This window comes from Hemiscyllium ocellatum, chromosome 4 (assembly GCF_020745735.1).
Source record: "Hemiscyllium ocellatum isolate sHemOce1 chromosome 4, sHemOce1.pat.X.cur, whole genome shotgun sequence".
In the NCBI taxonomy this organism is placed as follows: domain Eukaryota; kingdom Metazoa; phylum Chordata; class Chondrichthyes; order Orectolobiformes; family Hemiscylliidae; genus Hemiscyllium; species Hemiscyllium ocellatum.
This window is the reverse complement of record NC_083404.1, coordinates 34,492,927-34,516,375: the sequence shown is the minus strand read 5'-3', so window position 1 is coordinate 34,516,375 and position 23,449 is coordinate 34,492,927. Positions and strand designations below refer to the sequence as shown.

Genomic DNA, 23,449 nt, shown 5'->3' with positions numbered 1-23,449 from the left:
ACAACTTCCCAACGTCCACCCTTTCTAAGCCAGGCATTATCTCCCCACAATCTTCTAAACTCTATCAACACAATCCCAGGATCCTCAGCCGTTTATTGTATGTTAGGCCCACCATTCCAGGGATCATCCGTGTGAATCTCTGCTGGACACGCTCCAGTGCGAGTATGTCCTTCCCAAAGTGTGGGGCCCAAAACTGGACACAGTATCCAAAGTGGGGCATAACTAGGAGATTTACAAAGTCTCAAAAGCACATTGCTGCTTTATATTCCAACCCTCGAGATAAACAACAACATTACGTTTGCATTCTTAATCACAGACTCAGCCTACAAGCTAACCTTTAGAGAATCCTCGACTAGCACTTCCTGATCCCATTGTACTTCAGCTTTATGAATGGTCTCACCATTTAGAAAACAGTGCATGCCTGTATTCTTTTTTCCAAAGTGCAAGACCTCATATTTGCTCATATTGAATTTTATCAGCCATTTCCTGGACCACTCTCCTAAACTGTAAATTATTCTGCAGCCTCCCCACCTCCTCAGTACTATCTGCCTGTCCCACCTAACTTTGTATCATCAGCAAACTTCGCCAGAATGCCCCCAGTCCATTAATCAGATCAATAATATATAAAGAGTGAACAGCTGTGGACCCAACACTGAATCCTGCGGGACACCACTTGTCACCGGCTGCCATTCCAAAGAAAGAACCGTTTTTACCTTTTGTTGGGCAGCCAATCCTCAATCCATGCCAATAGCTGACCTCAAACACTAATTTATTCAGCAGCCTCCCATGAGGCACCTTATCAAAGGCATTTTGGAAATCTAGATAGATAACATCCACTGGATTTCCGTGGTCTAACCTACTTGTTACCTCTTCAAAGAATTCTAACAGGTTTGTCAGGCATGACCTCCCCATAGTAAATCCATGCTGACTCTTGGTACAGCTGAAATGTCATGATTCCACATCTGCTCATTTCTCAGATCGTTAATCTTTGCTTGTTTAACCTTTCATAACATGCAGAAAACAATTTTCCAATGGGAATTCTCATTCAGTTAGCATTCCCACCAAGAATGCAAAGTAATAAAAGGGTTCTTAAAGGTTTCATCATCAAGAAGTGCTTAACAATTTTGTTTTGTTCATTTGGCAGCATGTTGTGCATTAAAAAAACATGACCCTGTTATGACATATATCATTGTCGCAGTACAATGCACAGTTCCCTATCTTTTTCCCAAATGCAAGACAATAAATACATTTGTTAAATTATAAACAGTGCCCCTTGAACTTTGATATCCTTTGGTTTACAAAAATAGTTCAAATCTATACTTAAGCACTTTCTAAAACCTTTTCTCAAAGTAAAGCTATTTGATAGTCCACAATTGCATCAATTTTCTTGTCAAGCATTAAACCAAATGCATTTTTAAACATACATGAAAAAATGTCAGAACCTTCTCAGAATTAAGCAAATTAGCACATTTAAGTTTCTGAATATTTTGGGGATTTCTCTTTGTAGTAATAGACCACATCTTTGTTGAATAATAAAAAGATTTAAGTTTATACAACAAGTTTTATGACTTCAGAATGCCCCAAAGCGCTTTACAACAAAAAATGTGGTTCTGATATGTGGTGATTGTGATCGCACTATCTAAATTGTAGCAGCTGGCAATACAGCACTACGTTAACATTGAACTGAATCGTCTGCTCAGATCTGTGTGCTCATATCCTGGAATGGATCATGAATTAACTCACGTAGACTGAACAGTGCTCTCAACTTGCCCATTGCTGACACCAGAACAGAAAGTAAGATTACTTTTATTGCACAACATCCCAGCAGGCAACTAACACCATAAACTTCAAAATCAGCTACAATCTGAAATTCAGACAGCCCGGGCAGATTCTTGTAATTACTAATAACCTGGTGTAATTTTTTTAAAAACTCTAAAGTTACACATGAAACATTTTATCTGATATTCAGAATTTCCAACAACACATTTCAGCCACCATGAACCCTGCAGTGTATAAACAATTCTATCTTTAGGTTCAGTAAGAGGTTATGCTTTTCTCTAATATAACGTTGGTGGTTCAATATTGAGATCACATTCATTGAATGGCGTACCCAGTTGGACTATTCCGTATTTTGACACACCAATGGTATTGTAAAGGTTAATAAGTGCCTTCATACTGTTGGAGCAACCACTTCAGGCTTCAGCTGTGAGAGGCCAATAACGGATTCTAATTTCAAAGACACTTCAAAGATCATATCATTCAGTTAAAAAAAAACAGACACTAGAATACAGGAAATAAGGGCAGACAGGGTATAACACCATTCAAGACAGTTGCAAAATTCACTGATACCTTGGCTGATGTGAACTTGTATGTTTTTTAAGATTATTTACAGTGTGGAAACATGCCCTTTAGCCCAACCAGCCCACACTGACCCTCTGAAGAGCAACCCATCCAGACCCATTCCCCTACATTTACTCCTTCGCCTAACGCTAAAGGGCAATTCAGCATGGCCAATTCACCTAACCTGTGCATTTTTGGACTGTTCCCTCGTTCTCATTACTCTCAACTTTCTACAGTTTGTCTATTTGAATATGCTCAATAACAGCTTTCACAGCTCTCTGGGTACAGATTTCCAAAGATTAACAAGTTTGAAAAAAGAAATTCCTTTCATTCTCAGTTGTGAATGGGTAACCCTGAAACTATGTCAATATCTTCCTTCAACAGTACCTCTCTAACCATGAACCTCCCACAATCTGGATAATGATCAGATGCATGGCGGCACCATCACCTGCAAGTTCCCCTTCAAGTTACACATTATTCTGAATTTGAATGATATCATTATTCCTTCACTGGCACTGGGTACATATTCTGGACAGTGGAAGTGTCTACCCCACATGGACTGCAACAATGCAAGAAGAGAGCTCACCAACAACTTCTCAAGGGCAATTAAGGATGGACAATACATGTTGGCACACACAACCTGCAAAAGAATTTTTTTTAACTATGCTGTAAAGCTCCAAAGAATCTGAAGTTTCAATAAGATCACTTCTCATTCCTCTAAATTCCACTGGGTACGAGCCCAACCTGCTCAAACTTTACTCCTAAGACAATCACTCATCCAAAGTGAAATTTCTCTGAACTGATTCCAGTGGAATTATATCCCTTTTAAGTAAGGAGATCAAAACTTATCACACTATTCTAGGTGTGGTCTCACCAATGCCTTGGACAGTTGCAAGAAGACTCACTGTTTTGTGTTCCAAACCCCTTGCAATAAAGGACAACATTCCATTTGCCTTCTGAATTAATTATACCAGCTTAGATGCACACTGCATGTCTAAAGGCTGCCAGATCTCTCTATTCTGCAGCATTGTGTAGGTTACCTGCTTAAGAGAAATTGTTTTTTCCCTTCAGACCAGTGAATAACCTCTCAATCTGCCATTTTTTAAAAATCCATTCACTGACCTACATATAACAAGAGGTTTATTTGAAATTGCAAGCTTTCAGAGCTCCACACCTTCCTCAGACATGGTATAATTGGAAGGTATAAGACACAGTTTTCCTAAGCAAAAAGTTAACAACTTTAAAACTAGCTGTCCTTGTTGAACCCTTTAATCAGTTAGGAGGTAGACTGCTGATTAAAATGCAAAATCTGTACTCCTTTCAAGTCTTTGTCCCTAGATAATTAAAGGTTTTATTAACATACAAGAGGTGATATCTCAGATTAGACAATACAATTTAGATGTGAGGTCCTGCGAGGATTCTGTCCATGTATTAAGCGGAGGTCCAATTTTATTTTTTTGACAGGAAGGGGAGGGGTGCACATGTGCGTATATGTGAGTACACAGTGTATATATATATATAAAATACAGTGTGTGTGATTATGTGTGAGAGAGGGTCTGTGTACGTGTGTGTGGCAGTGTATTGTGTGGTGGGGTTACCTGTAATGTGATGTGAACTCAAAATCAAGGTTGATACTGTCCTCATGGGTATAGAACTTAGTTATCAGAATGCTGTTAAGTCTAGGTTTGTTCAATATATAAAATCAGTTGCATGATACTATAATCTTTTGCTATAAATTCAGTGTCCTACGATCCTGCCCCACTCGTTACCTGACGAAGGAGCAGCATTCCAAAAGCTAGTACTTCTAAGTAAACCTGTTGGACCATAACCTGGGTTTGTGAGATTTTAGTTTAATAAGTGGCTGATCAAATCAAACAACATATTCTTTTGGCTTTTCCTAATGAACAACACATACCAAAATCAACCAGCCTTTACTTTCAAAACTCAAAACAAAAGGTCGATGGTTAGAAGTGAACCTGAGGTTAGGCAGCACTGATTGAGAAATGCTGTGTACACTAATAGCTAAACTAATAAAAATTTTCAGATATTCAGTTGAGGTCATAATGGCTCATTTCCCCTTGCTGGAAGTCAGATACATTCATTTGCAGGGAATTGTTCTCTACAAGCTCAAAAGAATATGTTCAAGCTGTGCAAATTTATTAATTATCCTCAGCATAGGGTTCCTATAGTTACTTATTGCTTTCTCCATAGCAACATCCTAGCCAGAGCCGAGTTTTAACCAATCAGCACTTTTTTTCTTGTATGGTGATTGGTTGAAATTTGGCATTCTAGTGATTGTTCTGAGGAGTGCAAGATAAAAGACTTCAGCAATGTGTCTTCCTTTTCAGTAATATTCACATTTAGTAATTCATAGAGTCATAGAGATGTACAGATGGAAAGGAAACAGATCCTTTGGTCCAACTCTTCCAGGATGACCAGATATCCCAACCCAATCTAGTCCCACCTGTCAGCACCCAGCCCATATCCCTCCAAATCCTTCCTATTCATATACACATCCAAAATGCCTTCTAAAGTGTTGCAATTGTACCAGCCTCTACCATTTCCTTGGGCAGCCCATTCCATACACGTATCACCTTCTGCGTGGAAAAGTTGCCCCTTAGGTCTCATCTTTCCCCCTCACCCGAAACCTATGCCCTCTGGTTCCGGGCTCCTCCACCCCAGGGAAGAGACTTTGTCTATTTATCCTTTCCATGTCCCTCATGATTTTATAAACCTCCATGAGGTCACCCCTCTGCTTCCAATGTTCTACGGAAAACAGCCCCAGACAATTCACCCTCTCCCTACAGCTCAATTCATCTAACCCTGGCAACGTCCTTGTAAATCTTTTCTGAACTATTTCAAGTTTCACAACATCCTTCCAATAGCAGGGAGACCGAAATTGCACACAATATTCCAATAGTGGCCTAACCAATGTCCTATACAGCCACATGACCTCCCAACTCCTGTACTCAATACTCAGACTAATAAAGAGAAGCATACCAAATTCCTTCTTCGCTATCCTCTCTACCTGTGATTCCATTTTTAAAGAGCTGTGAACCTGCACTCAAAAGGTCTTTTTGTTCAGCAGCACTCCATAGGACCTTACCATTAAGTGTACAAGCTTTGCTTTCCCAAAATGCAGCACCTCACTTTTATCTAAATTAAACTATTTCAAAATATTATCACTATTAGCCATAGTTCAGTTACCAATATTTGAAGTACTCTTAAAAAAACTGATTCTGGCAATAAAGAAACAAAATGATAGTATCAATCAACGGAAACAAACAAGATCCAGAACAGTGGGGATGAGGTAAAAAGGAACAGCACTTGACTCAACATAAAAGACAAAATATTTCACATATTACAGGTGAGGAAAGTCAGCTATTTGTCTATTTTAAAAGAAAAATAATAACCTCACATTCTAAATCAAACACTGTAGTGCACAATTATCAATAAAAATTAAAGGTCATAATACAGTTGTTATAGCCAATGTGTACCACAGGCTCTTTTCAGAAAACTACTTTGGCAAAATAACTAAAAACGTGAATATATTATCTGATGCTCAAAGCTGGGTCTATGTGGTATCTGAGTGAAATATAATCCACCAAAAGTAGTGTTGTGACTTAGTGAAGAGATATGTAGTTTCAAAGCTATCAAAATTCTTTCGACAAAAATACATTTCCACCTGTTCACAATCTGTAAGTCAATGTGCTTCTGCAAAAGATTTTATCAACTCAGAGCATCCTGTCGATCTTCAGCATTTCTGTAAACACTTCACAAATGTTATTTCTGCACTAAATTAATGGGTGGCCTGAGCAAAACAACAAACATTAAAAAGGATCAAATCACTGGCGAAAGCGGTGCATGAGAGACCCACTCCCAAAACCTGACTTCTGTCTTCAGATCCCCATATGTCCACTTACAAAGCTGCATGTAGAAGGTCACTGAGAAATGTGAGCTTAATCTTTCTTCTTATTTTCCTAGTTCACTGCCATTGCTTTGAAGCACAGGTACTGGTAACCTTCACAACAGATTACTGGGCTGTCATCAGTCAAGAGCTAAAGTCTTTCTGGTCATAATTTAAATAAACCATCCATAACATACAATAGGTAGCTGTGATATACAATACGCCAGTCATTTTGTTTTGGTTGGAAACATCAAAAGAGCAATTAGGGCCACAATTGTAGCTGTGTTTTCCCATTGTGGAAGTTCCATTCATCAAGCATGCAACAATTTCAAGTTGCCATCAATTAATTAATTCTCATATGTCCTCAAGCCATTTATTAATTTTATGAAGATATTTCATTTCAATAATTTTAGTGATGATACTGCTGGAAGCAATTATTGAGTTGTCAGTCACAATGCACCATGATTAAGCGTTTTAAGTATTTCAAGTCAAATTCCATGTCAAAAGGAGGTCCGTCAAGCAGACAGCCCAATGCAGATCTAAAAGCAGACATTCAAGTTCCCTATGATTTGGTTACGAATTCTCAGGGCCTTTCACATCCAAACCCATTCAGTTTAGGTTGCTAACTTGGTGGCATTATCACATGGCCTCCAAGTGACCCCTCTGTCAAACTGTCTTTCTTTGCTTGTCTCAGCTTCAACATTTTTCCAGCTATTAAGCAACACAAAAAAACTATTTTTTGCTGACGTTCCTTGAATTTTCACATCAACATCCAGCAGATGAATCCTGAAATCTTGGAAATGCAAGGATAACCTTGGGATGTGTGTACTCCAATTAGCTCCTTTCTCCATGCCCCCAACACCAAAATCACTCAATCCACTAAAAACAAAGATCAATTACAAATGACTGTTGACAGTATTTGGATAATAAATATGATAGCTTTGTCATTCTCTCTCACATATTCTTAAACTGCAGATGTGTTGCTGGTCAAAGCACAGCAGGCCAGGCAGCATCTCAGGAATAGAGAATTCGACGTTTCGAGCATAAGCCCTTCATCAGGAAGGGCTTATGCTCGAAGATTTTTACACATATTCTTAAATACTGGGTTATTTTGGTCCAATGGCTGTGTTAGTTGGTCCTGGACACCGAGCTCATAGGCCTGTCTGGTCAGCTGCATGCGCCTGGTCAGAAGCATATATTTAGTGTAAATTTTTTCCATAACAGTTGCTCAGCCTCCATCTGTTTCCAGATCAACAGAAAATAGTGAGCCACATGGTAATGCTACCATTCTGGATCTGACCAAAATAGAATTCAAATAATTTAAAGTATACTGCTAAGACTCAAGTATTGCACGGAATTTAACAAACGGTTGATCTTACCAGTCTCAGAGTAGAATGGACCAAGTTAAAATTGGGGATAGACAGCTTTGAGAGTCTGCGCTCTACGCAAGCACCTGTTCAAAGGGGAAATGGCTGACATTCAGGGAACAGCCCAAATCATTTACAGTGAAGAAACCAAATGCAAGTGGCACTGTGCTGTATTGTGACACTGCAATATTTCCACAAATCAAAGGTGCATTCAATGAAAATTATATCACTTAATTCCAGGAATATAGAAAAACACAAAAGGGATTCCCAACCGTTTGCTGCTATCCCTTTATTTGAAGAGGATCACAAGACAGACTTATGAAAGCAACTAAAATGGTGACATATAGAGTTTGTAACAAATATACAATTTGTTTTTAAATGAAGTTTGAGGTCTGTCCCAATTTTATTGGGGGCCAGAGCACAATGCATGCACATCGTGAACCAAAAAAACAAAGAAAATTACAGCACAGAAACAGGCTCTTCGGCCCATCAAGCCTGTGCTGATCCAGATCCTCTATTTAAACCTGTCACCTATTTTCTCAGGATCTGTATCCCTCTGTTCTTTGCCCATTCATAATCTGTCCAGATACATCCTAAATGATGCTACCGTGCTCACCTCTGTTAGCAAGACATTCCAGGGATCCACCACCCTCTGCATAAAGAACTTTTCCCCTTTCCCCTCTCACCTTGAACTCATAGCCCTTAGTAATTGTGACTGCAACTCTGGGTAAAGCTTCTTGCTATTCACCTTGTCTATACTTGTCATGATTGTGTAGACCTCAATCAGGTCCTCCCTCAACCTCCATCTTTTGATGATAATAATCCTAATCTACTCAGCCTCTTTTCATAGCTACCACCTTCCATACCAGACTATATCCTGGCGATCCTCCTCTACACCCTCTGCAAATCATCCACATCCTTTTGGTAATATGGCAACCAGAACTGTGCACAGTATTCCAAATGTAACGAGGGCACATAGAGATCTCACTGCGGCAAATATGTTTACTGACTGGCCAGAACATTCAACCCGCAAACCATCACTTAGGAAGCATAGCCTCTGACCCAATCAGGCAGCATCTTGTTGCCAGTGGTGAAGGAAGTGCAACCCAGGCCAAGGAAGACTCACAGTCTAGGGCTTGGAGTAGCATTCCTCACACAACATTAAAATAAAATGTTTTTATGTTCAGTTTCTTCCTGTCTACCATCCCCCTTCAGACAGGTCTGAAACAGTGGAAAAACCCTTTCCCATTCAATATTGGGATAAATACTACAATCATTTCCCGATTGCACAATAAGGACTCAAAAAGCACACGTAGAAAGAAACCTCAGCTGACCTCATGTGTATCCTGCTAATCTGCTCAAAAAGAACAAGCTAACTTCAGGATATGGCAGGAAGGCAAATGTATTAATAGACATTGACTAACGTCATTTAAACTGACCATTTCTCTCACCTTCTCCATCACTACCCAACACCATTGCTTTCTGTCAGGTGAAGAGTTATTTGTAGTAAACAAACACATGAAGGTGTTGCTAACTCATTATTTTAAAAGCAGAGCTACACTCAAGAAATGCTTCTCTCATTCTGCAGTACTTCTACCCAATATATCAAAAACAGGGTTCATCAAATAAAGTTAGGTCACAACATAGGCTCGATCAATGGGAATGCACTCGTTCTTTTTTTAAAATCCTTCAATCTGATATCCTTTCACTTGAGAACCTTACCAGAATTGAAACTGGTCACACCATAATGATCAAGGAGGCCTTCAAGAAAGTGTTAGATATTTTAAAACTTTTTTGTATAGACACACCAGTTGGTGAAACTCCTAGTATGTCGAACTGAAACTGATAAGAAACTTCTCACTCACCAACTTGTAAATCATTCGCTGAACTATATTTCATTAAAATGCATGATATCAATAAAAGTTAGCATCATTTTCTTACTTTGGGGGTCTGCTAGTGAGTTTATACAAATGCATGTGTATCCACAACATGTCAAACATGTTCAACCTGCATGTTTTTGTTGTCAAATTTTATTATTATAAACAACCATAAATGTGTGAAGATGTACACACAGTTTTAATAGCAGAGGAGATATGCATCACCACATGAAAAGGGATGGACAAACATAGAAAAAGAAGTACGCTTTTCAATCCCTTTAGCCTGCAGTGCCATTCAAATTGATCATGTTGTATCTTAGTTCCATTTAACCACTTTGATACCATGACGCTAAATACCCTCATCTAGCACAAAATTATCCAACTTAATGTTGACGTTTTCCATTGATCGCACCTTCATAGCTTTGTGCAGGAGATGTTTCTAAATACTATAAGTACTTCTTGAAAGCACTCCTGAATGGCCTCAATCTAATTTTAATGTTATGCCCCCTTGTCCTGAATTCCACAAAGGAAATCCATTTCTCTCTTAGTGACACCTCAAAGTTATCTTTCAATTTTCTACAATCAACAACAAAAAACCTAGTCTATGCAGCACACCCACATATTTGACCACTGTATCAGTATGTTGAAACCACACTTAAGACTAATACGTACTTCCAGAGGGGAGCTGTCCAAAGATGTACAGAGGATGTGAGCTGGGATGAACCAGAAATGTATACAATTATAAGATAACTCTCATTCACTTTGTAATCCAAGCCTCTTGAAATAAAGGCCAATATTCTATTAGCCTTTATTGTTATTTCTTGAACCTGACCACTATCTTTTAATAATGAGGAAGAAAGAATAAAATACCCAGCTTCATATAAAAAGGAGAAATGTATTAGAAGCTACAAATGTAGGGAAAAAAAAATGAATGACTTTAGAAGAGAGATCAAAATACCATCTGCATACAGAATTCTAATCTTCCTCACCCCCTGATTACACATCAACTGTGGTAAACGCCATGGAAGAAGAACTAAGAAAAGGATTAGTTCATTTGCATTTGAAAACACTCAAACACCCACTTTTCAATTTGTGTGAGTGAACAAATATTCAGTGTATTGGGTGCCAGATATAATCTTTTGAGAGTTCACTTTCTAGTTCAGACGAATGGAAACTATCGAAGTGTGTACAAAGTCCAAGGGATCTCCCATCCACCGCCTCCAACCTCATAGTCCCACAACCCCGCACCACCCGTTTCTACCTCCTGCCCAAAATCCACAAACCTGCCTGCCCCGGCCGACCCATTGTCTCAGCCTGCTCCTGCCCCACCGAACTCATCTCCCAATACCTCGACACGGTCCTGTCCCCTTTAGTCCAAGAACTCCCCACCTACGTTCGGGACACCACCCACGCCCTCCACCTCCTCCAGGATTTTCGCTTCCCCGGTCCCCAACGCCTTATTTTCACTATGGACATCCAGTCCCTGTACACCTCCATCCCCCATCACGAAGGACTCAAAGCCCTCCGCTTCTTCCTTTCCCGCCGCACCAACCAGTACCCTTCCACTGACACCCTCCTTCGACTGACTGAACTGGTCCTCACCCTGAATAACTTCTCTTTTCAATCCTCCCACTTCCTCCAAACTAAAGGAGTTGCCATGGGCACCCGCATGGGCCCCAGCTATGCCTGCCTCTTCGTAGGATATGTGGAACAGTCCATCTTCCGCAACTACACTGGCACCACCCCCCACCTTTTCCTCCGCTACATCGATGACTGTATCGGCGCTGCCTCGTGCTCCCACGAGGAGGTTGAACAGTTCATCAACTTTACTAACACCTTCCATCCCGACCTGAAATTCACCTGGACTGTCTCAGACTCCTCCCTCCCCTTCCTAGACCTTTCCATTTCTATCTCGGGCGACCGACTCAACACAGACATCTATTATAAACCGACTGACTCCCACAGCTACCTGGACTACACCTCCTCCCACCCTGCCCCCTGTAAAAACGCCATCCCATATTCCCAATTCCTTCGTCTCCGCCGCATCTGCTCCCAGGAGGACCAATTCCAACACCGCACAGCCCAGATGGCCTCCTTCTTCAAGGACCGCAGATTCCCCCCAGACGTGATCGACGATGCCCTCCACCGCATCTCCTCCACTTCCCGCTCCTCCGCCCTTGAGCCCCGCTCCTCCAACCGCCACCAAGACAGAACTCCACTGGTTCTCACCTACCACCCCACCAACCTGCGCATACAACGTATTATCCGCCGCCATTTCCGCCACCTCCAAACGGACCCCACCACCAAGGATATATTTCCCTCCCCTCCCCTATCAGCGTTCCGCAAGGACCACTCCCTTCGTGACTCCCTTGTCAGATCCACACCCCCCACCAACCCAACCTCCACCCCCGGCACCTTCCCCTGCAACCGCAGGAAATGTAAAACTTGCGCCCACACCTCCACACTCGCTTCCCTCCAAGGCCCCAAGGGATCCTTCCATATCCGCCACAAGTTCACCTGTACCTCCACACACATCATCTATTGCATCCGCTGCACCCGATGTGGCCTCCTCTATATTGGTGAGACAGGCCGCTTACTTGCGGAACGCTTCAGAGAACACCTCTGGGCCGCCCGAACCAACCAACCCAATCACCCCGTGGCTCAACACTTTAACTCCCCCTCCCACTCCACCGAGGACATGCAGGTCCTTGGACTCCTCCACCAGCAGAACACAACTACACGACGGCTGGAGGAGGAGCGCCTCATCTTCCGCCTGGGAACCCTCCAACCACAAGGTATGAATTCAGATTTCTCCAGCTTCCTCATTTCCCCTCCCCCCACCTTGTCTCAGTCGGTTCCCTCAACTCAGCACCGCCCTCCTAACCTGCAATCCTCTTCCTGACCTCTCCGCCCCCACCCCACTCCGGCCTATCACCCTCACCTTGACCTCCTTCCACCTATCCCACCTCCATCGCCCCTCCCCCTAGTCCCTCCTCCCTACCTTTTATCTCAGCCTGCTTGGCTCTCTCTCTTATTCCTGATGAAGGGCTTATGCTCGAAACGTCGAATTCTCTATTCCTGAGATGCTGCCTAACCTGCTGTGCTTTGACCAGCAACACATTTGCAGCTGTGTACAAAGTCATAAAACCTCAAAACAGCAAGTCAGTGATTGGTAATTCTACAGCAAGTAACTCTCACTTTCCTCAAAGCCTGTCCACGGGCATAAATCCTACCAGAATGTACTTTTGCAAAGGATGCCTGCAGAAAGATAAAATGGTTTTTGTCAAGGCTCGTACCAAGCAACTCCATGACACAGGTCTCTGTGCTCTACGGTATGTTTCCCAGGACAGAGACAACATCGACTGTGCGTGGAGGACCATCAACTCAGTGAAAGACACTCTTTGGTCTGCCCAAAGCTTGTTTGTCTTCCAGAGCAAGGAGTTGACCTCGACCAAGTGGCACATTCCAAGGTCCAGGACCACGTGGTGAGGGACGTACTAAAGACTGGGGCAGCTGTCTCAAAGGAGCAGTAGGAAAAAATGACCATCTAAGGCCTTTCTGCCAAAGGTAAATAGAGACCCATTCAGTTATCAGACCCTTCCAAAGTCTCAAATATACGTAAATATAAAATTGTGTCGAAGAAAGCAATGTCTTTGATTTTTTTCTTACTGGATAGAGTCAAACACCAATGTTTGTTTCTTCATATGCTACTGTACAGTGACTATGTATAATATTTTTATGAATAAAGTATATTTTTGAAATGAAAATATCAGTAGTGTGAAAAAACACTCACGTTGCCTAGATAGTACCAATGCCAACAACACAAGAAGCTTGGCACCACTCAGAATGAAACATCCTACTTGGTTGGCATCACATCCACAAACATTCACTCTCTTCACTGCTGATGCACAGACTTAGCAGTGTGCACTATCTAAAAGATGCACTGCAGAAATTCTCCAAGGCTCTTGAGACAGCACCTTCCAAAACCATGACCTCTATCTCAGTAGAAACATGCATCAGCTGCATGGGAACACCACCATACGCATGATCCCCTCCAACTCACAACATTTTGACATGGAATTATACCACTTGGTCAGAATCCTGGTCACCCTGATAGCTTTGTGGTTGTCCCTATACCTGTAGGATGGCAACAGGTCAAGAAGGATATTATTAAACTAGAGAGGGTTCAGTAGAGGTTGACCAGGATGTTGCTGGGAATGGAGGGTTTGAGTTATGAAGAAAGGCTGGATAGGCTGTGACCTTTTTCACTGGAGCGTAGAAGGTTGCAAGGTGCCCCGATAGAGGTTTATAAAATCATGAGGGGGTTAATGGTAGGGCTAATGGTAAATGTTTTTTCCCTAGACTGGGGGATTTCAAGAAGACCAGAGAACATACTTTTTAAGATGAGAGAACAGAGATTTTTAAAAAAGACATGAGGGTGCAAATACTTTGCACAGGTGGTTCACGCAGGAAATGAACTTCCTAAGGAAGTGGTGGATGTAGGCACAGTTACAACATTTAAAAAACATTTGAACAAGTACATGAATAGCAACAGTTTGGAGGAATATGAGCCAGGAGCATGCAGGTGGGACTAGTTTAGTTGGGGATTAAGTTTGGCATGAAGGGTTGGAATGAAGGGTCAGTTTCCCTGCTGTATGTCTGTGACCACCATCTTCCCCAGGGCAATAAAGGGATGAACAATTAATGCTGGTCCAGCCAGGTTTGCCCAAAATGCAAGAATGAATGTGCGTGCCCTGGATAGTGTTGAGTTTTGTGCATGATCCTGAAGCAATACCTATCCAGACCAGTGGACAGAATTCTATTACACTCCTGACTCGTGCCTTAAGGATGATGACCAGAATTGCAAAGAGTTACTTTCCACAAAATCCTAACCCCAGACCTTATCTTTTAGCTACAGTTATTAAATCACTGGTCCAGTTAAGTTCCTAGGAGAAAGTGAGGTCTGCAGATGCTCGAGATCAGAGCTGAAAATGTGTTGCGTTTCGAATCTCCTGTTCCTTGGATGCTGCCTGACCTGCTGCGCTTTTCCAGCAATACATTTTCAGCAGTTAAGTTTCTAGGCAAAGATAGTGATAGGTAATGACAGTCAGAAATTCAATGAGGTAATGTCATATAAAGTCAAGGGGTGATGGTTGGATTCTCTCTTGTTGGGGATGGCCATCACCTGGTACTTGTGTGATGCAAATGATATGGAAATTTCTCAACAAAAAGCTGGATGTTGTCTTCAGACATTCACCACATTATGCATAGTCTCCTCCTAATCCTTCTTTTAGTAATATGTATCAGTTAAACAGGCCACATACATTAGGGAAACTGCACTAACCAATTCCCATTACCATTACTGTCAATCACAATAAATTAATTACTTGTTCACACTGTATTGGTTATTATGGGCTGCATTCAGTAAACAAATGGAATGAAGGGGATCCATTGGAGTGACCATGGTTGCCTGCGATCAATATAAAAGTAAATCAAATATTTTCTTCTCTCACACACACACCCAATATGGTTGATGACATAATCAGATCAAGTGCATCACACAACGGAGTTTGGCAAATTAGGCTTAAATTAATGCAAAAGTAATTTCAGGATATTGAAAGGATTCATTCTGCATGAGGTCACTGCTACGTGGCAGCACAGAAATCAATATGGTTTGGAGAATTAGACCCAAAACATTAGCCATGACATCAATCAGGGATTGAGCTGCATTATCAATGGAATTGCATACCTGCGTACGCATGTCCACTGATGCCTGTGTCACTGTGGACTGCCTCAAGGGAAATTTGTTTTTCCTGTCCTTTGATACTTTTATGGAATCAAGCAGCTTTTGGAATGCTTTGAAAAATGCAGTGTGTTACACTTTGTGAACTTTGGGGGAAACTTGCTGAGGCTGTTGGAATATTCGGACAGCCAAAAGTAATCCAGTTTTATGGCATCAAATGTCATTATCAGACGTTGTGATACATGTTAGATATGTATTTACTGCAGTGATTGAATAAAGTCTACTATCCTTGAAATTCATTTCAGCACCAAACTAATACACATTCAGAACTGAAATACACAATGTTTGGGAACTTTAATATCCAGCTTTGAAGTAATTTAAAAATGCACAAACATTTAAGTTTGAAACAAATTAATTTTAAGCTTTCTCTTAGATTAAAAACAGTTGCCTCTAGATTATTTCAATTGACAGAACAAACTGATAAAGCTGAAAAAGGGGCATCATTTTGCAGTTACAAAATGTTAGATTGGCTGAAGATGTGATAGTTTATTTTGTATGGTTGGGTCTTTACAAATGCTTCACAGAGTTTCAGAAACACATTTTAGGAGAGAGCTGTGCTCACAAATTGAATAATAGTTTTGAGAGGCACTTAAAGGACTTCTTAAAGTATGACATAAATGGACTCAAGGGTTTGGGCATAGTGGAGTGACATAGATGGAGAACTGGTTGGCAGAAAGGAAACAAAGTAGAAGTTACAAACATGGATTGATATGAGCAGAGCGGTAGACTTTACCTATATGGCCTTCAGAAAGGCGTCAAAAAGGTTCCCCATGGAAGACTGGTGAGCAAGGTTAGATCTCATTGAATACAGGAAGAACTAGCCATTTGGATACAGAACTGGCTTGACGATAGAAGACAGAGGGTGTCGGTGGAGGTTTGGTTTTCAGACTAGAGGCCTGCAACCGGTGGTGTGCCACAACGATCGGTGCTGGTTCCCTACTTTTCGTCATTTATATAAATGATTTGGATGTGAACGTAGGAGGTACAGTTAGTAAGTTTGAAGATGACACCAAAATTGGAGGTGTAGCGAAAAGTACAACAGGATCTTAATCAGATAGACAAATGGGCCGAGGAGTGGCAGATGGAGGGTTAATTTAGATAAATGCAAGGTGCTGCATTTTGGAAAAGCAAATCCGGGACAATACTTATACACTTAATGGTAAAGTCCAAGAGAGTATTGCTGAACAAAGACTTTGGAATGCAGGCTCATAGCTCCTTGAAAGTAGAGTCTCAGGTTGATAGGATAGTGAATAATCCATTTGGTATGCTTTCTTTTACTAGTCAGAGCATTGAGTACAGGAGTTGGGAGGTCATGTTGCGGCTGTAAAGGACATTGGATAGGCCACTGTTGGAATATTGCGTGCAACTCTGGTCTCCTTCCTATCAGAAAAATGTTGTGAAACTTGGAAGGGTTCAGAAAGATTGACAAGGATGTTGCCAGGATTGGAGGGCTTGAGCTATAGGGAGAAGCTGAATAAGCTGGGGCTGTTTTCCATGCAGCAGAGAATGAGGGATGACCTTACAGAAGTTTATAAAATCATGAAGGGCATGGATAGGTTAAACAGATGAGGTCTTTTCCTGGGGTCGGGGAGTCCAGAACTAGAGGGCTTAGGTTTAGAGTGAGAGAAGAAAGCTATAAAAGGGACATAAGGGGCAACTTTATCACGCAGAGGGTGGTGCATGTATGGAATGAATTGCCAGAGGAAGTGATGGAGGCTTGGTACAATTACAGTGTTTAAAAAGGTATCTGGATGGGTATATGAATAGGAAGGGTTTAGAAGAATATGGGCTAGGTGCTGGCAGGTGGGACTAGATTAGGTTAGGATATCTGTTTGGCATGGACGAGTTGGACTGAAGGATTTGTTTCTGTGCTGCACATCTCTATGACTCGAGGGTTTTTTCTGAGTAGCAGAAAATTAGATGGGTACCACAGGGATCAATGTTTGGACCCTAGCTACTCACTATATATATATTAATGTTTTAGGTAAGGGACTAAATGTAATATCTCCGCGTTTACAGATGTCACAAAGCTTGGTAGGAGAGGATGTAGGTGGATAAATGCATGACGGATGAAGTATTATATGGATACATTTGAAGTTATCCACTTTGGTAGCAACAAAATAAAACAGAAAATAGATTATCTGAATGACAACGATTAGGGAAAGGGAGATGCAATGAGACCTGAATATTCTTATATAACAGTCGCTGAAAATAAGCATACAGGTGCAGCAGGCAGTTACAAAAGTGAACGATATGTCAGCCTTCATGGTGAAAAGATTCAAGTACAGGAGCAGGTGCAGTCTTACTGCAACTGTACATGGTGTTGGTGAAACCATAACTGGAGATTTGTGTGCAGTTTTGGCTTCTGTATCTGAGCAAAGATGTCCTGGCTATGGAGGGAGTACAACAGATTTACCAGACAACTTCCAAGGATAGCAGAACTGATGTGTGGAAACAGAATGGAGTGTAGGCATTATATTCATTTGAGTTGGGGGATCTCATAAAATCATGTAAAATTCTAACAGGACTACACAAATTAAATGTAGGAAGGATGTTCCTGATGATTGAGGACTCCAGAACCAGGCGTCAAAGTTTAAAGATATCAGCCATTTAGGACCAAGCTGAGAAGAAATTTCTTCACCCATGGAGCAGTAGGCCTGTGGAACTCTCTACCTCAGAATGAGGACAAGGCATTTAAGGTTTTCAAGAAAGAGTTACATGTACTTCTTACAGCTAAAGAGATGAAGGGTATGGGGGAAACGCAGGAACAGAAAATGGGGTTGAATGACTAGCCATAATCATATTGAACAGCACAGCAGGCTCCAAGGCTGAATGGCGTACCCTTGTTCCTTCTTTCTATGGTTCTATGTTTCTATATTTAGCCACCTTTACTGAAATTTGTTTATTTTTATAACTGCATGACAACTTGAGAGAATTTGGTTTGGCTTTCTTTTCCAGTATGAATGGCTGCATGACTCAATGACAATGCTGTTGGATTGTGCTGAATATGTTTTGTTAACATCCATTTCAAAAGGATTCTAATTGCTATCACCTAGCTTCTGCATTAGTGACTACACCTCTAAAGTACTTTGTTGGCTAGAAGCTGCTTTGGGATATTGAACTACAGATGAACCTCGATTAGCCAGCTCGTGATTATCTGAATAACGGGTTATCCAGCAAAATCGCAAGATTCCCAATGCCTGGCGAAACGATGTTATCTGGCATTCAATTAACTGAATGAACTGCTCCCACCCGTGTCCTTCGGGTAATCAAGGTTCCAGTCTAGACAAGTCATTTCTTTCGTGTTGGATCCAAGCAATTTTATTCATTGCTCCTGTTCAGGCTCTGCTTAGTATGTCCAATTTTAAGATTGAAATTAAGGTATGCAATCCCACAAATATTAAAAGTTAGAATTACTAATGGCTTGTCATATCATGAAGTATCCTATAATGTTAGAAATGCAACATATAGCAATTCATAAAATTCTCAGTTAAAGATGTAAATACAAATCAAATACAAAAGCAAAATACTAGAGATCTTGGGTATCTGAAATAAGAGCAAAAATAGCTGGAAATGCTCAACAGACCAGGCAGCATCTGATATGAGAAACAAAGTTAATGTTTCAGGGCAAAGACTCTCCCACATCACTCAGAAGGTTCTCGTCCTGAAACATGAACTCCGTTTCTCTCCATGGATGCTACCTTAAACACCCCACTCACTTTGCAGAGGGTTATTAAAAATAAAGACCTGCACATAGCAAATTACCACCTCTCAAGTGGCTCAGTATCTACAGAAAGCAGCTACCTCATTGAACAGAGAAGCCGTATAACAAAGTGAATAGTCTAGTAATTTTGGTTTTAGTGTTGAGGTATGTAGTAAATGCAGAGGAGTGCAGTACACAACGAATGCTGAACTGGACTTGAAATGTTAACCTTTCTCTCCACAGATTCTGCCGGACCTGCTGAGTTTCTGTTGTGCAATTTAAGAGTTTACATGCAGCAATCAGCATCTCACCAGCCCTTTTTTATGCCCTTATATTTACTATTTGGTAGTTTATTCTGTTGTAATTTTATTTGTCTAGAGCTTTGGAATCATTTCTGACATTGCTGTCTTCTCTCTGAATAATTCCTAAATCAAGGATCCCCACCGACTGTTCTTTAACTTGGCAGTACCATTTTGGAGACTCCACGCTATCAGACATTAATTTTTCACCAATCTGATTCCAAATACCTTGAAATACAAATAATTAAAAGAAAGATCACACAATACATTCACTAACTCTCCAACCTCAATCCAGTTTCATAAGCTTATGCACCCTGAATCACATACCGCTTGAAGCAAAGTGTCCTCCCTTTTTTAGCTGCTTAACTCTACTTGCATTTATCCCTAACAAGTTATTATCCTCAAGGATGAGAGGCCTCATCAGTTGCAGCTGGATGATCAATCCTCAATCGCCCTGCTATAGCTTGTAACATTGGTTCCCTATTTGTCTCCAGTCCTCAAGTCTCACCGGCATTCAATAGTCTGGACATCAAGCACCTTTTACTGCTGGCCTGAATGAATTGCTAGCAAGTTCAATTGCCAACTGGATATGTCTTCATCATCTGATAACACCAGTATCCTCATGACTGAGGGAGGGGAGGTTTAGCCTCAGCATGGCTACTCACCATTTCATACAGTTAGATTCATATTTGAGCAGACTGCTTCAATGGGAAAAGATCGACAAAGTTGGGTCACTGGACAAGTCTACAAAGGGAGGGATGTTGCTAAGAGGTCATCAGCTTACCAGGATGCTGCCATTGCCTCCAGCCTGTCGAGACAGACTCACGCCCATCCACTCGTTGTCCCTGTTCTCTCTGCAAGTTTTACCACAAGTCTTTCCTCGTTGATTACCTGAGAAATTCAAGAACAGTTATTACACTCCACGTTAGTCCCAATAACGACAAATAATCAAAACGTTGTGAAATAAACAAATGACACTTGGATAAACGTGCCAGAAGCATCAAAAGTTATTAACCTTCAAATGGAATACTCCATTCTTTCCATGCAGATTGTGACATTAAGAGCGTTCAACAATGATATGAACATTGCTAGTCTCTAACACAAAGATATGGTGTTAGTGGATGGATTAAAATTTACTCGACTAATTGAAAATGGTGTTTTGGAGATCCAAGATGGCGGCGACTCAGCAAGTCTGAGTTTACAGTGCTCTTCCCAAAACCTGGGTAAAGTGAGTTACTCACCCCCACCACACTTACCAAACCACCCAAAAACATTTTCTAACCTTAATTAGCTGTTTACTATTATATTTAAGCAGTTTAATATTAAGTGGATAATGAGTAAACCAAAGGGATCCCGCAGCTCTCAGAAAACAAAGACCCCTCCCCCACCCTCCTCTCCTCCTGCTGCAGCTGATGTAAAAACAGGCCTTGAAGAGATGATTGCCAGGCTGGAAACGACACTCGTCAATTTCATCGCAGAATCCAGACAGAGATGGAATGCATTCGAAGAAAAGCTACAAAAGTACAGCCAGGCTCTCGAGGAATTGCAGGGCCGAGTGGAGGGGGCGGAGCTAAAGGCCACGACCTCTGAGGCTGCAGCACAAACAGCTGCAGAACAGGTGCGAGCTCTGGAGCAGAGAGTCCGGGCCTTTGAAATCTACATGGATGACCTGGATAATAGAAATCGGAGAAAGAATATCCGTCTTCTGGGCCTCCCTGAACAAGAAGAGAAGGGACAGTTAGTAGTATTTCTGGAGCGATGGCTGCCCCAGCTTTTAAACCTGGGGGCTGAAACTGACCGGGTAAGGGTGGAGTGGGCCTACCGGGTCGCAGTACGCGGATCTGGCCCAAACCAGCGCCCACGCCCGGTCCTGTTCCGGCTGCAGAGTTATAGGGAGAGGCAGATACTCCTGGATGCCTCCAGAAAGCTTGGAAAGGATCCTAAAGCTATGATTCATGAAGGATCCAAGATTATGTTATTTCAGGACTTCTCCCCGGCTTTGGCACGAAGGAGGAAGGCGTTTGATGAGGTGAAGAAATGTCTAAGGAACTTAAATATTCAATACACCTTACGCTACCCAGCGACGTTATGCTTTAACCACGAAGGATCCGAGTATAATTTTAGATCACCAGAAGAGGCTAAGGAACTTTTAGACTCGTTTAAATAAATCGTAAGAGACAATTTATGTTGGCTTGCCTCTTCCACACTCCGTGGGGAGAAATGGATACTTTACTCTACTTTACTTTTGCTTCTGGGAGCAGGGTTGTCTTCCCTTGCTATTTTATGTTATTATACTTAACTGTAATTTGTTGGAGTTGTAATTTTATAGTTATGTGTGTTTGTACGTGGCATTGATGCTATCAGATATACTCAGGTATGGGTGGGGAGGGGTGGGGGTGGGGCGCTCACTGTTAACTCTAGCTCGGTATTATATCTAAATCCTATTAAGGAGCGCCCGGGTCAAGGGTGGGACACTGTTTGGGAGAGGATATGGTGGACCTTTAGAAAGGAAGTAAGGCCCCCTGAGAATAAGGGGGAGGATCTCCATTCAAACATGTTTTTTTTTGTTCTTATTGTTTGGAAATAGTTTCCTTTTTATTATACTGTTATGAGTGTATTAGAGAACATTTTTTCTTGTTTGAAGGATGTAAGTGACTCAACTATACACTCTGGATAATTGTGGATTAGATTAGTAGTTAACTGAGTTTCATTGTTTTTCTTTCTTCTTTAGTATCATTCCTTTGAATTTTGATGATTATATATTTAAGATCTATTTTTATATTAATGTTTGTGCTTGAAAGTTCTGTTTATTTTTGTAAATCTGTCAAAATATTAAATTTCTAATAAAAATATCTTTAAAAAAAAAGAAAATGGTGTTTGTTCAGGAAAAACAAAAAACTGTTTCCCAAACACATGAATTAAACAATTTAATAATATGGCAAAATGGGAATTTAGTGGAAAATAGAGGATAAAAAATCAGATATTTCTAACAAGTTAACTAAAACTACAGAACATAACATAACAACAACATCAACATAGGGTCTTTTTATAATGTATGGCCAACAGAAAAGAAGCTTGGGATAAATTCTCAAGTGGCATTATGGTAATGGAAGGAGCATATAACTTGATTGAGGAAAGGATCAAAAATTCAACATTTTTTGAGGGTTATGGCAAAAAGGAATGAAATATTTAGACGTGTTGGTTACTTTTATTTAAAAATGCTAAAAGCCATATTATGTGAGAAAATGGTTTGATATAAAATTAGCCTCTTGCAACACACAAAGGAGCATGGTTATCCCATTATGCTTGTACCAGCTCTGAGGTTGCTACCCAATTATTACCATACTTCTCCTTTCCTAAGTCGAAGAGTGTGGTGCTGGAAAAGCGCAGCAGGCCAGGTAGCATCCGAGGAGCAGGAGAATCGACATTTCGGGCATAAGCCCTTCTGAAGTGCATATGCCCGAAGTGCATATGCCCGAAGTGTCGATTCTCCTGCCCCGCTGCGCTTTTCCAGCACCACACTCTTCGACTCTGGTCTCCAGCATTTGCAGTCCTCACTTTCTCATACTTCTCCTTTCTCCACTGTTTGGAAACGCTTTCTTTACAAGTGTACCTCCTTCAACTCCTCAGCTAGGACAGGTTTTAGTCACATCAACATCCTTAAAGGAGCCAATAGCACCAGCACGGAGGCCATGACCATCCACAAACATCTCTGCTGGGCAAGCTATGTGCTTAGGATGCCTGAGTCCCGATTATCAAAGTAAATATTCTTCACCCACTCAAACAAGAATAGGACAAGGTAAACATTTCAAAGGCTTCTGTCAGGAAATTAAACACAGATGTCAATTTGTGTGAGACCCTCATTCAGAAGAAATTGATTTTGAGGAAACTACTGTACGGAGGGAAACATTATTTGAGAACACCCTTCGGCAAGAGAAAGTATGAGAGCAACTGAAGAAAAGAACGCCAATGATCAAAGCCAACAACCAATTCCACCTCCTGGAAACACTTGCCAAATGTGCAGTCAGAGATGCATTGGGTTTATCAGCCATGCAAAGACTGTAAGAACCTATAATCTTTAACATAGAATTTCCTAGGTGGACAATCATTTTTTTCACGTGTGATTGTCAATGACAATATTCAATTCACTTTT

The 23,449-nt window shown here is 41.2% G+C and overlaps 1 protein-coding gene across 1 annotated transcript in view; it reads right to left on the bottom strand.

Annotated features, from left to right (window-relative positions):
• The window catches only part of itga9 (integrin, alpha 9), a 388,873-nt gene that overhangs the window by 352,578 nt on the left and 12,846 nt on the right, over positions 1-23,449 (bottom strand). Inside the window, exon 3 of the mRNA XM_060822924.1 lies at positions 20,081-20,187. Within this exon, the coding sequence (XP_060678907.1) occupies positions 20,081-20,187 (107 nt within the window). The remainder of the gene's footprint in view (positions 1-20,080; positions 20,188-23,449) is intronic.